This window comes from Filobasidium floriforme, assembly GCF_021052385.1.
Source record: "Filobasidium floriforme strain CBS 6241 chromosome Unknown HD553scaffold_12, whole genome shotgun sequence".
In the NCBI taxonomy this organism is placed as follows: Eukaryota; Fungi; Basidiomycota; class Tremellomycetes; order Filobasidiales; family Filobasidiaceae; genus Filobasidium; species Filobasidium floriforme.
Window position 1 is genome coordinate 371,534 of NW_025763633.1, and position 15,053 is coordinate 386,586.

The window sequence follows — 15,053 nt, forward strand, 5'->3', positions numbered from 1 at the left end:
AGACGTCTTCCGGTCGAATGTCGCCATGACCATGGGTGTGGCCGTGGCCGTGATTATGGTTGTGGCGATCGACGACACCTCCGACCTGATAGCGGTTCTCCTGCATCCCGTCGTCGGTATGTTCGGCAGGCTTGGAGATGGCGTTGAGCAAAAGATCTAGAGGGCCATGTTCTCCTGCCTACATGCAACGAACAAGCGTTGTTACGAAGAGGAGAATTAGCTCAAAGACACATCGAGGAAAACGTCAGAAATCACGCAAGACGGGCGGACAACACCGTTCGAGGAAATCGATTGAACGATGATTGGATATGTGCAAACACGAAATGATTGATATGTACCTCGACGATATCGTCTCCTCCTCCGGTCTCATTCGTCCCGCCTACTCCGTCGGCATGGTGTGCAAGCATCCCCGCACCCGACTCGAAGTATTGGTTCAAAGTGGCCTGATCCATCTGAGATGGTCGGTGGACGACGGGACAACAGTCCTATCGAACGCCGTTGGGGTACCGCCTAGCGACGAAGGGCTCCAGCTATTTCGAGGGGTGGTGGTGGCAATGTCAAGGTCGAGTCGAACTTTTTTGTGTGCAATGATGTTCTACTCGGTGAGAGGGGGGTCCAGAGACAGGTCGAGGGTTTGCGTGTCCTTGTGGGTCAAAGTGACGAGTGGTTTCGCACGATAAAACAAAATGGCCAGGGCTAGCAAAAGTGGCGATACCGACAGGCGAAGAGCAGAGCAGAGACTCGTCGCGATCCTGCCGGTGGGGTTTAACGTAATCGCGACTGGGACCTCGCTCGGTCGTCAGGAAGCAACGGGAAATTGGGTGATTATATGGCCTGGCCTTTTGATCCTGATACAGATCACACTATCCTCAACTCTCCCACCAATTACCATCATCTCGACTACCTTCTCCTTGAGCGACTTTTATGTTCGATGCGGCCTTCTTCGGACGCTTGGATGCCATCCCATCTGTAGCCGCCGACTTTCGCTTCTTGCCATTCCCTTCGACTTCCTCTTGACCTGGACCTTGAACTTTCTTTCCGCCGCCGATAGGGGTTGCATCCCCGCCAGAGTTGGAGCCCTTCTTCTGTTTGGCCAAGAAAGCTTGGGTCTCCTTCCACATCGCCTGTTCCCATTCCGTCTTGTGTAGACGGTAAAGCGCCATCGTTGCTCGAGCGTCCGTGACCTAAATATCGAGCACGTCAGTTAAGAACAGCCACACGAGACGAGATGAAGCCTGAGCATCCGACTCACTGAACTATGCGCTCCGCTCTGGATCTTCAAGCCGAGTTCCAACTCGGTCAGCTTCTTCAGACCTGGCATTTTGGTCTTGGCTATCTGCCGGAGCGCTGCGTTTCTCTGAGTGTCTCTCAACAACGGAGATGGATGAGATAATAACAGCGCCTGGATCGTGAATCCAAGTGATCAGCTTAATTCCAACGCAGGACGAGGAGATCGAATCACCTTGGTGTCGTTCTCAACAGCATGCCCGATAACGATCTTTCCATCGATCAACTTGGCAACTTCCGCCTGAACATCCTCGAAATGTCTGGCATTGTTCATGTCCTTTGGCCTCACACCCGAGACCCAAGTCCTCCAGTCGGTCACCCTCTCTTTCGGACGGACAAAGGTGTCTAAGACGATATAGCCGTGATAGTTGACGATCGAGACTCGGGCCAGACAGGATTCCATGCCGTTGTGACCTAGGCCTACCATCTCGCAATCGATAGCAAGGCTAAGTGCGGCAGAGGAGACTTGTGAGCATCCCGACGTACGACGTACATCTCCATATGAAAGGTGATACGTACTAATTTCCTGGCACTTTTTGGCTTTCTCTCTCGTACTTTGTCAGACCGGAGACCATGTCCCTGAGCTCTCTCCGCAATGCCGTGTCTTTCTCCGCAGGGAGATCGATCACGGTTAGGGCATCATCACCGGGCACCGGACGGATTGTAGATGCCTTCCCCTGGCTGTGGGAGCAATGGCCCGACAACCGGTTTAGTCAGTATTGATAGGATATTGGACGACCGCTGTACTTACCGATCGTTCGAGCGGGTGAAATCCTTCGCAGCGCTCGCCCCAACAGCTTTCTGACCCTGATCCACCGATCCCGTTTGTGTTTGCTTCTTTGCGACCTTCTCCTTCTTGGCTTCCAACTCCTCCTCCTTGATCTCCTCGAGCGAGATGCCCGTCTTTGACGTAGCGATCGCCTGACTTGCCCATTGGAGCATCATGCCCCGATCCTGCTCAACATTCTCGTCCCCTTCCTCAACCTCCTGCTCTTTGCCTTTGGACTTCTTCACATCTTTTGATTTTGTTTTAGAACCCTCCGTTTTCTTGGACGTCTTTTTCGGTTTCTCGACCGGTGTTCGGGAGGAGCTTGCCTCGGGAGATGATGCCTGTAATAAGGAAGCGAGCCCGCCGACGCCTAGAGCTTTTGCCTTTCCATCGGTTTTTGCCGCTGCACGAGCGACATCAAGCTTTGGCTTTTTCACTTTCGAAGGCTTGGGCTTTTCATCTGTTGCTGTTGAATCGATCGTCTTGTCCGAGGAATGGAATGGCTTGGATTCGCTCTTCACAGTCGTCGAGCTAGATCGTTTCGGTTTGATATCGGCTCCGGCCATGATGCTCGGTGATGTCCTCCTACAGGTATTGAGAGTATGGCGTATAGCTGTAGTAGCGAATATCGAATGGACCAAGGCTATCCTGACGTGTTGCATCAGATACGGGGTGCTAGCATAAACATCGAGCTGGATCGAGAAGCTGCATCCTGAGCACAACTTTGTCAACCGGAAAGCCAAGAAGCGATCAAGAATTATCTGCTTCCGAAAATCGGAAGCAATCGAGATGAAAGGGGCCGAAGCTGGGGTCAGTTCTGGATCATCGACGATCAATTATCAACAAGCAGCAACAAGGTCATATGGTCCGAAACTCCGGCAACTTCTTCTACCCAGACGATTGGATATTGCCTAGGCTGGGAGGTAGATTGAGTGGACAGTTTCGTCAAGGCAGAAGGTCCAACAGAATTATACAGCGTCCGTTGTCATCTGCGAAGCTTGACCCTCGTCTTCCTCTTTCTCGGCGTCAGAACCCGTATCTACGACAGGTGTAAGAACGGGATCCTCCAAAAGTAAGCGGACTTGTTGTGCGACCTGAGAAACATCGAAAAGAAGCAGAGGCGGGAGATGTCAGTCTTAGAAGGTAGATACCGATGACCTAGCCTTGATACGTACCTTGTCCAACTCCCCGAGCCCTCCATCAACTATGATAGACTTGTGCCGTATCTCAGTAATAGATGTCTTCAAGCCGCTCAGCTGGTTTCCGAGGTCTTTAAGTGAAGATTCCTTGCTGTGAGGAGTAGAGGCGATATCTCTTCAGCTGTTGTGTCCGATGGTCACGGCTGTATGTGACGACTGACGTTTGTACTGCTTCGATCTCCTGCTCGAGTCTAGCCAGTAGAACAAGATGTGACCGCGTAGGATCATCTTTCGATGCTATGTAATGCTAGATGTTGAGATTTTATTCTGTGAGGCTGAGCTCGACGGACTTACGTAGATTTTCGATCGTAGTCTCGTCGACCTCCCTTTGCAAGATCGCAGGGTTGATCGCGTTCACCTGATCTTCCAGGGATCTTTAGTATCCGTCGAACACGAGCACTCAATTAGCGGTGGTCACTGAAATAGCTTTCAACGGATAGGATATATACCCAGCCTGCCGAGCCATCCTAGTACGCTTTCCCTGCAACCCTTCTTTCTCTCTTCTGAGCCGCTTCAACCTCATCTGCGCATGATCCAACTTGTCTCTTGCTGTTCTTGTACGCTTCTGAGCGTTCTGTAGTGCGATCTGATGTTGTCGGTGGGCTGCTCGGAGGTAAGACGTCGAGGATTCCGACGGGATCGGTGCGAGATCTGTAGGAGGTAGGACGTCCGGGAAATCCCATTGAAGTGCTTGATACGCAGTGTGTTCCATCGTGAGCGGAGGTCGGAGGGTAGCAGCCTTGTAATTTCGGGTGCTTGTGTAGCTATACGGTTCGTGTGCCTGTATTGTATACAGGCTGGCCTAGCAAGCATGTACTTTGATGGTGATCATCATCGACGGTACTGCCTACGCATGACGCGCGCAGAGTCTCGGCTCTGATTTCCGTTGGAAGCGAGACCAGGATCGTTGCAAGTATCACTCCGATGTCAAAATCATGTAATCCTGTACTCCTATCCATCTGCATCCATAACCGCCTCAGTTTTCCTCTGCCTGTCCCCACTTGAACCTAGTAGTGAGAACAAATCTATCCTCAAAATTACAACTACCTTGCTGAAGTCGCAATCACGTTAATTTCGTATTCTGGAAGATCCCAACTGTCTGCAAACCTCGGCCCGATGAACCTCTTCAACTCTGCGAACAAGGCCCTGATCACCTGCCTCGCCGGCCCATCGAGCTTTTCTGCTCGTCAATACGGATCATCGGCGACTCGCGCTGCCTCGTCTCTCGCCGGCAAGAGCACAGCTGTACCTGGATACGGACACTTCACCTCGCCCTTGAGAAAAGTCCACTTGGATTATCACTGCGACAGCGTAGCGCAAAGGGGTCTCCGGTTAGTCCAGGATGTAATCCGTGACTACAGGAGGCTGCTCAAGTTTATTTTATCTTCTCTTCGACTCATGTAGAGCCTTCATCCGGGACGATCTCGTAGAGGTAGCAAAGGCAAATCCAGACGTCGAATTCGTCGTTCGACGGCTCAAGCAGGGAAAGGCCGCTCTCCTTCGAGGACATTACGGTTCGTTCTACTTGTCCTCCATGTCACTTGAGGTAGCAGGTTCTGATAGACTCCCTCCGACGACTTTTTGATCGACAGTGAATGGCAGGGACAAGGTCGTTTGCGTGAACAGCCTCGACAGGCAACAAGTAGCCAACAAGGTCAGTCCATGGCCTAATTTTTCCAACCTTGCTGTGGACGGATTGGACTGATCGTATATCTCGACATCCTCTCTCTTGTTCATCTCCTTATGCCATCAATATGGACTACACACAGCTCGAACTGATTCTATCATCAGGCGGCGGCAAGATCAAGCACCTCAAGAACATCCAGTTGGAAGCTGGTCCGGGTGCAGAGTCGGCGAGAGGTGTCTGGAGTGGGATCCATTCGGAGATCAGTGGGGAGGGATACCGTGTATAGGCATATCTCCTCATATTTGTCGCTCGTGAGATATCGATGAACTTTATGTAAATGTGTGTGTATAGAAGAAGAGGATGATGCCATCGAGCACACGAAGTTTCCCAGCTTCTGCTACAGCTATTCTCCGCCTGGCCGATGCTTGATTATGCGTGAAGATCTGTTTGATGTATCGTACAATGCCCTGCTATGCTATGACTAATGCTTGCTCCAGCCTTCATTCCGCCATATCTGATCTATCCCACGATCAATGCGTCGCAATCTCGTCTTTCGACGCAGGCGACTTCATGAAACCGTGACCGTATCCCTGTGCGACGGCATAGTCGGTGGTCCGAATGTTGGCCTCGGGGGGCACCCAGTATTCGTCCTAGCGCGATTGGGCACTCCGCATGAGCACCCAGAACAACAAACGATTCGACGGGAAGATCCGAAACGCAACTCACCATGATGGGTATCTGCAGAACGTTCATCTTTGAGAAGCGGGGGAGGTCATCCAGAATTCAGCTTATTGGTTGTACAGAAGCGTTGATTCCAACGAAACTCACCTTCGGCGTGATGACGACCATCGTATTATTCTTCACCTCCATCCAATCTCGCTGTTCAAACGTCAACGGCTCGCTGGCGATCATGATGATATCTTCCCTCTTGTCTGCCTTGGTCATCCTGTAATGTCCACCTTCGGCGTATTCTTCAAAGGTCGTGCCCGAAGAGAAGAACAGGGAGGAAGCCTCGTCCGTCTTGCTGGAGACGTATCTACAATGTATTCAAAGGCAGTAAGCTTCGGACGTCAATTCCACACCATTCGATCATGTTTCTTACCTTGTGGCTACGACATTCTCACCATCAGAGACGACAAAGTTCATGAGATGGGGATCGAACCGATGTCCCGTCTCCGCCGCGACTTCCTTGGTCATCCTGTTGATATCGGCCAAGGTGTCGAACATGGCTTTGCGGAGCTCCAGAGTGGTAAATGTTCGGGCATGGGGGTCTTTCAGCTAATCAAGCGTATGACTTCAATCAGCACGGACCACCATGGCATTGACTCGGTACGACATGCGAAACTTGCCTTGCTCAAGAAGAGCGCAAACGCCCATTCGCTATCTGCAATTGCATACAAATCGGCGAATAAGCGAAACCCTTTCTCGAAACTCGATTCTGGCAGATTAACCTGTGTATCCATTCGGGAATAAGAAGAGCTCGTCCGTCAACATTCCCTGTAGTTTTCGTTTGATCAGGTTGAAATCGCAGATCTGCCGGACAAGTTTGGAGATAGATAAAGAGAGAGTAGATCAGCTTCTAGAAATAAAAAACGGAACGCAGCTGCTAGAATTTCATCTCGACTCACGGCCCCATTGTGCATCCACTATCAGCAATCAAATATCGAAAAGAGTCGCAATAAATTAGCTCGGTACTTTGGGTGTCAGTATCCACACCCCAAGGACTGACCATGAGCTTCCCAAACGTCCAAGGATGACAATTGTCTTCACTGGCTGTATCGGGCCGAACGAGAATACGAAGTAAATCCAGTATAAGCACCATATACGATAGTTTTGTCCATCGGTATTATGTCAGACTCACGAGCTCCAGGCATCGTACTGGCCCGCACATGGGCGAAGACGAGCGGGGATCTAATCTTCTCTGCCAGCCTGATCAGATTGGCGTTGCTCCAAGCCTACCATACAAGCGAAACCGGCATGGTATGTCTCCCAGTGAGCTATATGCTAGGTGAGGTCGCGGAGGAAGGGACAGAAGTTGCAGTCTAGGACGTACAGGATGTATGCTCTTGAAGAGTCCAGGCCGTTCGCTCTCGATCGCAGCGAGTTCGAGTTTTCTCTTGACCCTGTCGCTCCCCGTAACTTTTTCCGCTCCGATCTGGACTTCTTGCTGTTTCACTTGAGGACCGTCATTCCCACCTTCGTATGCCACCAATGTAGCACCTTGCGATCTATCCCCTACATTTTCGTCCTGGTCGCCTTCTGAGCCTGCGTCAGATTCTTCGATGGAAGAATATTCAGGCACATCAGACGCCTGAGGGGGTTCGTAGTACCCGATCCCGAACCCGTCCGCGTTGAAGGGTCTCGAAGAAGGGAATCGGAGTTTGGAATCGAAAGTCTGGTTGGTGATGCTGTGGATGGGCTTGGTGACCAGCTGTATTCGTCGAGGGGAGATGCCGAACCGAGGGCTTTAGCTCATCGGTTCCTCATATGGAGACGCAGGCGTAGGAATGTCTATGACTCACATCGCTGAGCCTGATCGGAGCTATGCCTTTGTATACGACCTTGTTCGAGCAAGTAGAAAGTTTTCAGTATCGGGAGGCTACTTTGATAGTAGTAGCAGTAGTCTAATGCTCACAAATCGACACATGGTTGCAGGGAACAGGTATTCGCCAAGAGGTCCTCGATATTTCGCTTTGCACCCTCAAAGTTGCGTGTCACCGATATCTATATGGCATCCTAGAATTCACAAGGTTCTCGGAGAAGCTAGTATTTGTGCACCTGGTTCAGTGGATCAGCGGTGAATGGCGACATTCACTTCGATGAGAAAGGATGTCGAGCATGTTCGGGTCAGACTTTCGCCCGGCGGTGACGACATGGACGAGACTTTCCTTTGTTTACGATGTGATGGGCTTTCTCTGAAGGGTCACGAATGCTGGATCACTGAATCATCCTCCACAATATCACAATCCGTTTGCTCTCACGTTCTCCCGCATCGATCTCGATCTCTACAAAGCTGGAATTGATATAGCGATGAGATATCGTAGACCCGGGGCATATCTGAGCGAAACTCTGGATCTCTCGGACCTGATTACGAGCTCGCAAAGCAAAGGAGGGGGGCCCGATCAAGCATCATTCCCCGCAGATGCCTTGAAACGCAAACACAGCTCAGTCGTGATCACACCTGATCGACCAGCAATCACATCATCATCACAAATTCAAACCTCGACGAACCACCTTCATTCGTGCTCTCAATGACAAAATCTCCAACTGTCATACCCTACCCGAGCTCGTAAAGGGGATGTCGTCGTCAAGCAACAAAATGACGACCACGCCGTCGAACCTCTTTCGCAGCTCGCTAGTCCTGATCGACGAGACCGACGGGCGAGTTCTCGACGTCTTGACGCAGCAACAAGAGGGTAACGATCCTCATCTTCAGGGCGTGACTCCGTCCATTGCGGCTTCATCGCAACATCTGGACCGACCCGCCGACTGGACATCGTCCGACATCTCCCTCCGCACCATCAGCAAACCTCAGCCCCAATCAGTAGCTTCCAGTACTAGCGACAACATTACAACCTCCGAGAACCCGGCAACCGATGTAGCTCTGGATACAAGTACAAATCGCTTTCTGACTTTCAGGCGAAACGAGGATTTCGCTCGGACCTTGGCAGGATCAGGATGGAGACGGACGACGTTTTATACGGATGCGAGGACGAGCGTGGCTTCCTTTTTCACCGCTTATGACGATGTTGGTGAGGGAGCCGACAGCGATCATACCGCAAAGGCGAAGCTAGAGGCCGATCCGCATAATTCACGTCGGGTGGGTGGAAATGGTATTGGTGGACGTAGAGTTAGGGATGAAAGTGGTAGAAATCCGGCGGATCAGAAGAGCATCGAGTTGTTCTCGAGGCCTCATCCAGACGATGTAAGCGTTTAGCGGCAAGCCATGTGATCACAACGAAACGTAAATCACTGATACCGTTCCGTCGTATTCCACAGCTCGTCACACTTTCAGAGACTGGGGATGCAGACGAGCCCGAGCACACCGATACCTCACCGGATACCTTCAAGGCCGCCGATATCGCTTACTTAGATCGGTTCTGGGCAACAATATTTGCAAACACCGACAAGGGAAAGACGGATGAACCGTGGATCGTCACTGTCAGCCTGGACATGTCCAAGTGGTTCGTCAGCAGGTTAGCCAAAGATCTGATGTATGAGCATGTTCGACCGAATCCTGACGGCATTCTGAAATTCGTAACAGCCTGGCTTCGTTGGCCTCCCGCACTTCAGCTTTATTCGTCGGCCCAACGAGCCGAGCTGAGAGCGACTCGACGCATGGCTTCCCCGGTACATCACCGATCCGAGAACCGTCCGAAGAAGATCTAGGATCCATACCCCTTAGCCCTACGACTATAGCTTGGCACAACCTTGCTTTGAATACGCAGGCGGGGCGCCTTAACGAGCTGGGAAGCGGAGAAGAACGACCGGTGGAGATGAGCAGACTCGGGTTATGGTACATCCAGGAGGATGGGACTTCTAGGCAGATCTGGGCTGGGAACCGTGCGAGCGAGACGGATGGGCTGAATGAGCCGGAGGGTACCGCGCGGTAGTCCTTTGAAGACTCTCTGGCACGGAGCAGCCGTACGCGTACCGTATACGTTATACGCTTTGTATCCCATATCATCTTCTTCTTGTGTCGCTATGTAATGACTTGTCGCTGAGCAGCCCAAAATAACAGCGGCAGCGAAGCCTCCGTTCCTGTCCTCCTTACCTGTCTTCCTTCCGATATTCCTTTCAGTTCTTTACAAACTGTTTGTCTTCGCCCGCAGCAGGAGCATAAGCGCGTGAGAAACTCTCGGTCTGACACCGCCGATCGTTTCAGAGTTGTCTTTGTTCAGGTTTTGCTTCCGTCTAAAGGATCGCCTTGGTTGAGAAGCTTATATATGACAATGCATGCAGGCAAGTCTTCTTGACTTCTGTTCGCTTGCTGACTGATTGACTACTTCCTCTAAAGCATCCCCGTTCAGTACATCGGCTTCCTCTCGACTTCTAATCGACGTACAAACAATCGAATATCACGTTGAGGCGCCACTTGAAACGCCACATCGACTCCAGCTCGGTTCGACCTGCGATATGCCACAGCAAACAGACTCCGAAAGGATGGAAGTCGAGGACGTTGTTTCGTCGGACCCTACGACTGAAGATCAAGCTTACATGGACGACGACGAGGATGTATACTACGACGAAGACGAGGCAAGTGAAGATGATGAGCCGTCTGCTTGGGTGATTCAACAGCAGTTGCGGAGGTTGCTCCTCACCAAAAATTCGCCTCCTGCTTCGGATCTAGTATGTCAGACAAGGGGTCATGGAGGTAAGCTGAACTATAGCCAGTCTCTCCGATCGCTATCGATCTCTCAATCTCGATCCCACTCGCAGTCGATATGGAGAGGACGATCGGCTCTGCTTCCATCCCATCTGGCGGGAAATCGATCGTCTTCACAAACGAAAAGTATCGGAAGGACGCCAGTAAAAGTCCCAACGAACAAATTGAGCAAGGAGTCATGAATATCCGCTTCAACCTGCCCAAGAAATACGTCAGTCAAACACCTGCCTTCCTCGACTTGGCTGCTGGAAACACCCAGCATAGCTTGTCATCGGTCTTTGCGCAGAGAGACGGGTGAGTGACGCCTGCAGTCGCGACAATACATCGAACTGCCGATGCTCAGACTTCACAAAGTCTTTCCTGCAGCGAACTCGACGAGTGCGTATACCTCTCCAAGGACGGTGCACATGGAGTTGGCGCCTACCGCGATGCAGAGTATACCTCGTCCGCTTGGACCGCCCGTGGCTTCATCAAGGGCGCCAACAAAAGGGCCAAGAAGTCGGCCGAACTTTGGGTCACAAACAGTAAAGGCTTCTGGAGGCAAGTCAAGCCAAAGCAATCCGATATCAAGCCGGAGCAAGTCTTCCTTGCGAGGTCCACAGTTGCGACGGAGGATCAGCGCTTGAAAAACTCCGAGTCGAGCGCACACCTCGTATTCCGAAACATCGGAAATTGCTGGGATTGTTTTGCAGACCGGGGTCCCGAGGAAGCTGACTCGATGTACGAAGATCACGACGCGGATGCTACTGGATCGGGAGACGACAACATCCGGTTTTACCTCAAGTCTCTCTTCTTGTGGGACCCAAAGGCTCGATCCATCGTCTATCCTATGGGTCCTCTGCAACCCCGGGCTGAATATGCTGGCCTCTTCATGCGAATTCAAAAGGCTTTGCAAGGGGAAAAGGACCAGGCTCTGGAATCCCACGCGCACTTTCTTACCCCGTTGGCTTTGCTGCACGTTCCCCAGCCTCATCCCGGCCGTTCTACGCTCTTGACCTGCCTTGCTGGTAACTTGATCGTCTGGGTCTGGCGTGCTGTATTGGGAACGCCTGCCGGAAGACTGTTCGATATGATGGTCATTCCGACTGGCCGGACAATCACCCTGCATCCCGACATGCCCTATTCTTTGATGGCTCTGGATACGGCATGCTTCATGGAGTAAGTAGAACCTTTGCACTTGGTAGGGCCCTTTTACCGGTCCGCATCGCTCACGCTGCTCCCTTCTTTAGGTCTGCAGTCTTCAACCATACTCCCGACCTACTCCAATATTATCGCAAGCATCTTCTTTTGGCGGATTCGGGACTGTCATACAAACAATTCTTACGACCGGAGCTTTTGGCTTCGGGAGCGATGGATCACTTCCGCCTCGATACACAGTCGCCGTTCGACGAAGGCCTCCTGCTCCTCTTGTCAGGAATCTGGGGGGTGATCAAACAATTGTGGGACAGCGCATCCGATGGCAAGTACGCTTGTTGATCCGACTCTGTGCCAGACTGATAACACTTTGGTTCGACAGACCGCAATGATTTGCTTCTGGATGCGGCCTCCCAGATCATGGACAATGACACCATTCTGCGCACAATCGACGACATGCGAAATCACGAGCCTTGCGCTGAGGTTCGCGCGTTATGGAAGATTATGAAAGGGCTTGCCAAGGAGACACACGGGTTGAAGGAGATTTGGATCATGGAGCGCTTCGTGGACCACTAGCGTTCCGCTTGCGTAACATCGTATGGCCTTGATCCGCTCGCCAGGCAATATATAGGACTAAATTCAATGCCAAAATGGCTTGCCAACGGATAATCAACGCGACACGACCGACAACGAGCGGACCTCCAAATCCGTGCCGCCAATATAGAGCTTCGAGTACAAAGCTATAAGAAAGACCTCGCCTCCGCCGTGTATGTATCATCACGTACCCACCTCCCATCATAGGGCCATACGGAATGCCAAAAGGCTTGTAAAAACACATACGATATGATCGCGAGTCTTGATAAACATACAATATGATGATGCGTAATCTCTTCCCATGGACCCAAAACCAAATCCGCATTTACTTTCTCGCGTACGTAACCTGAAAACGGAGCCAGCAGAATGGTCCATCAGCACAGTGAGAATTCGAACGAGATGCAAAGAGCGTATCCCTGGACCGACCTTCATCTTGGTCTCGCCGTCGATCTTGAAGTTGTGCAGAGCATCCTTGGCCACCGTCGAACTGGCCTCGTCGGCGTATTCCACGAAGGCAATGTCTCGCTTGGTAGGGATAAGACGGACTTCGATAAGGTTGGGGTGTCTGGCAGCGCAAGAGCGGCATAATCAGCGAGTGGAAGTGGGAAGGAGACTCGTAGTATGGGAACAAGGTCGGACTCACTGCTCGAAGACGTCTTGCAGATCCTCCTTTGTTGTGCCCTCGGGCAGGTTTTGCAGGAACAAGACCTTGTTGGGCGGGAGGTATTCGTCGGGCATCTGGATGGTTCGTCGGGGAGCATTGGCAATCGGTTGACCCGTTGCACTCGAGTCCGCTGATGGTTCAACACTGGTATCAGCTCGGTGTCGAGTGTTCGAGGTGGGACATGCACGCATGACTTGCCAGCAGCGGCCTTGAGCTTGGCTTGAGCCTTTTGTCGCAGTGGGTTCTTCCTCCTAGAAATCTCTGTTGCGATTGAAGACGAACGGAGACGGCAAAGCGGAGAGCGATCGAGGAAGTGGTAGAGGGTAAGTATACTTTCCCTTTTCGAATGCGTATGTGTTCACTCGAGATCCGATTTACTCTTCCTGGCTGCGCGCTCGGCCTTGTGTGCCACCAATGCCTCGTCCCCGTTAAACTTGCTGACCGCTGCATCCGTGTTGGTTCGAGAGAACGAGATTTGCTGCGGGCACGAAGGTGGGTCAGCACAACGGGGCTCTCGGCATCCAAGAATCCCGGCTCATTGTTGAGGAAGCTTGCTCACCAAAGGCCTTCCGTACAGGGGAAAGCCGGCGACCTCCTTCTTCGCCTTGTGAGCCGTCTCCCGGTCAGGGAAGCTGATGAAAGCTTGTCCTCGCATCCGCAGATTTCGGTGAGCGATGACGGGAGCGATGGGTTTGTACGACTTGAAGAGGTTCAGAAGGGTTTCTTTTAGGACTGTCGATGGGCGGCACGTGGTCAGGTCAGCTCCGTACGGTCACGTTGCGACGAAGCAACACCGATAGCCGTCGCTGTCACTCACTTGGTATTCGTACAGACTCGTTCAGGTTGTGGATATACAGCGTCTCGACGGCGTCATCGGGAACCTTGTTGGGATCTTCTTCTTCGTCATCTCCGTTGGCGCTGGGTGCGGTCATCTCGACGTCGCCGTTGGTCGCGGATGGAGGTGCCACTGGCGGCGGAAGAGCCGACGTGGGTGTAACGGAGGCCATCGTCAAAGGTCGTGAGGTATCTCGTTGAGAGATGGAGGGGAATGGCGAGGTCGTGTATTCTCATGTATTCAACCTTGTCAAGAGCTGTCTCATGAACCTCATGATCAGGTCGAGGGTGGATGTGGGCGGACATTGGATAATCTTGATGTCCGCTTTGCGCACGACCGGTTTGAATGGGTAGATCGAACGTACTCTTTGATCTGTCTGCTCGACTCTTGTCTGAAGGAGAAGGTGCACTCCACCGTCAGAGGAGCTTGCACTGAGCTCTTTTGTGATAACCCGATTCCAGATCATGTGTATGATATCTGATTGTCAAAGAGCGATAGGGATCGTGAGCAGGATCATATGCTGGCCGGTAAGAATGGGTTTCTGAACCTCGGCTTGCCGCTGCAACTGCTTGAAGAACTCGAATACTGGTCCTGAGTCCACGACCTGTCAGCTCTATTGGACCGTCCTCTGACAGTCTCGGTGCGAGTTGAGGCTTTGCGATCTACATCCTACCTTGTTGCGTTGCTCTGATCAATCGCTTGGACGACAGCTCGTCATCAACAACCTGGCAGCCCTGTTCCCATTTCTAAGAACCTTCTATCCTAGCGATATCGACACGGACCGCAGGTACCGATGGCTAGGCATACACTACACCGTCGGGGACCACGACAAGGGCGCTGTGAACCCGACTTGCAAGTCTCGCACGAGGGGTATCTTGTTGATGTGTCATCCTCTACCGTCATCGCTCGACCTCTACCCTGCCCAACCCCGCGGCGCAACTCCCTACGGATGGGTCGGCTTGTAGGACCGGTAGGTACTTCATCTCGCACCATCCAACTTTACCGGTAGCCCGACTTTGCCGAATCGAGCTTTCAGCACAGCCGCCAAGAAACTATATTGGTGGTCGAAGGCTTGCCTCGGTCAGCTCGCGTTGTCAATCCGATCTCACCTGAACTCAGCTGGAACGTCTCGGCGTGCTTGCCATAGAGTGGAAAAGGAGAAATCCCTTTGACTCTGGCGGGACCGGTCCCAATCTCCTCATCTGAGGTCTGCGGACTGATAGCGATCTGATAGAGCTGTATCGATGCCCTCAACCGCTACCCGTATTGGCAAAGGTTCTTTCCTTGCCGACATCGAATCAACCCGACGCCGACATCCTCGTGCCGGTCTGCACTCTGTCTGGACCGTCCTCTTTCGTGATTCTGTTGACCAGACAAGCCAGAAGAAACTGTAGCACAATTCAGCGTCCAGGAGGCTTGGGAATGATGCCGACGCTAGCTTGTGCTAAACATTACGAAAATCGCCGTCTTGTACAGCAATACGCTCAAGTCCCGTCTTTGCCAGAGGTATCACCTCAACTCATCATGCCAGCGGAAACCCAGGGTGTGACCCACATGA

At 52.1% G+C, this 15,053-nt stretch overlaps 7 protein-coding genes across 7 annotated transcripts; 2 read left to right on the forward strand and 5 right to left on the reverse strand.

Moving 5' to 3' along the window:
- Positions 1-1,121: 1,121 nt before the first annotated feature.
- Positions 1,122-1,732, reverse strand: HD553DRAFT_260498 (ribonuclease H-like domain-containing protein; the record flags this gene model as incomplete). The annotated part of the gene is made up of 3 exons (XM_046177405.1): positions 1,122-1,184; positions 1,253-1,402; positions 1,463-1,732. Coding segments are annotated over 3 exons (483 nt in total), but the record flags the coding sequence as incomplete, so codon positions are not given.
- HD553DRAFT_40774 (uncharacterized protein) lies at positions 1,541-2,818 on the reverse strand. Its single transcript, XM_046184207.1, has 2 exons — positions 2,039-2,818; positions 1,541-1,968 (listed from the first exon to the last, which is right to left on the reverse strand). Exons 1-2 carry the CDS (start codon positions 2,716-2,718, stop codon positions 1,806-1,808), a joined length of 843 nt encoding a protein of 280 aa, XP_046036261.1. The 5' UTR covers positions 2,719-2,818; the 3' UTR covers positions 1,541-1,805.
- Positions 2,728-4,026, reverse strand: HD553DRAFT_312128 (uncharacterized protein). The gene is made up of 5 exons (XM_046180058.1): positions 3,705-4,026; positions 3,550-3,629; positions 3,417-3,492; positions 3,232-3,346; positions 2,728-3,150 (listed from the first exon to the last, which is right to left on the reverse strand). The coding sequence occupies exons 1-5, from the start codon at positions 3,965-3,967 to the stop codon at positions 3,025-3,027; spliced, it is 660 nt and encodes a 219-aa protein (XP_046036262.1). The 5' UTR covers positions 3,968-4,026; the 3' UTR covers positions 2,728-3,024.
- A 187-nt stretch (positions 4,027-4,213) lies between these two features.
- On the forward strand, positions 4,214-5,285 carry HD553DRAFT_40853 (uncharacterized protein). The gene is made up of 4 exons (XM_046184208.1): positions 4,214-4,586; positions 4,660-4,769; positions 4,848-4,909; positions 5,025-5,285. Exons 1-4 carry the CDS (start codon positions 4,372-4,374, stop codon positions 5,166-5,168), a joined length of 531 nt encoding a protein of 176 aa, XP_046036263.1. The 5' UTR covers positions 4,214-4,371; the 3' UTR covers positions 5,169-5,285.
- HD553DRAFT_356207 (cytoplasm protein) lies at positions 5,002-7,851 on the reverse strand. The gene is made up of 12 exons (XM_046183842.1): positions 7,518-7,851; positions 7,405-7,443; positions 6,936-7,313; positions 6,744-6,837; positions 6,612-6,655; positions 6,511-6,528; positions 6,334-6,415; positions 6,232-6,266; positions 5,985-6,160; positions 5,711-5,918; positions 5,609-5,635; positions 5,002-5,532 (listed from the first exon to the last, which is right to left on the reverse strand). Exons 1-12 carry the CDS (start codon positions 7,527-7,529, stop codon positions 5,413-5,415), a joined length of 1,233 nt encoding a protein of 410 aa, XP_046036264.1. The 5' UTR covers positions 7,530-7,851; the 3' UTR covers positions 5,002-5,412.
- A 38-nt stretch (positions 7,852-7,889) lies between these two features.
- HD553DRAFT_312132 (uncharacterized protein) lies at positions 7,890-9,607 on the forward strand. Its single transcript, XM_046180059.1, has 3 exons — positions 7,890-8,807; positions 8,882-9,078; positions 9,147-9,607. The coding sequence occupies exons 1-3, from the start codon at positions 8,181-8,183 to the stop codon at positions 9,493-9,495; spliced, it is 1,173 nt and encodes a 390-aa protein (XP_046036265.1). The 5' UTR covers positions 7,890-8,180; the 3' UTR covers positions 9,496-9,607.
- A 2,511-nt stretch (positions 9,608-12,118) lies between these two features.
- HD553DRAFT_40913 (RNA binding protein) lies at positions 12,119-13,714 on the reverse strand. The gene is made up of 8 exons (XM_046184209.1): positions 13,478-13,714; positions 13,220-13,392; positions 13,039-13,138; positions 12,859-12,921; positions 12,640-12,790; positions 12,423-12,561; positions 12,192-12,342; positions 12,119-12,128 (listed from the first exon to the last, which is right to left on the reverse strand). The coding sequence occupies exons 1-7, from the start codon at positions 13,665-13,667 to the stop codon at positions 12,322-12,324; spliced, it is 837 nt and encodes a 278-aa protein (XP_046036266.1). The 5' UTR covers positions 13,668-13,714; the 3' UTR covers positions 12,119-12,128; positions 12,192-12,321.
- Between the last annotated feature and the right edge of the window lie 1,339 nt (positions 13,715-15,053).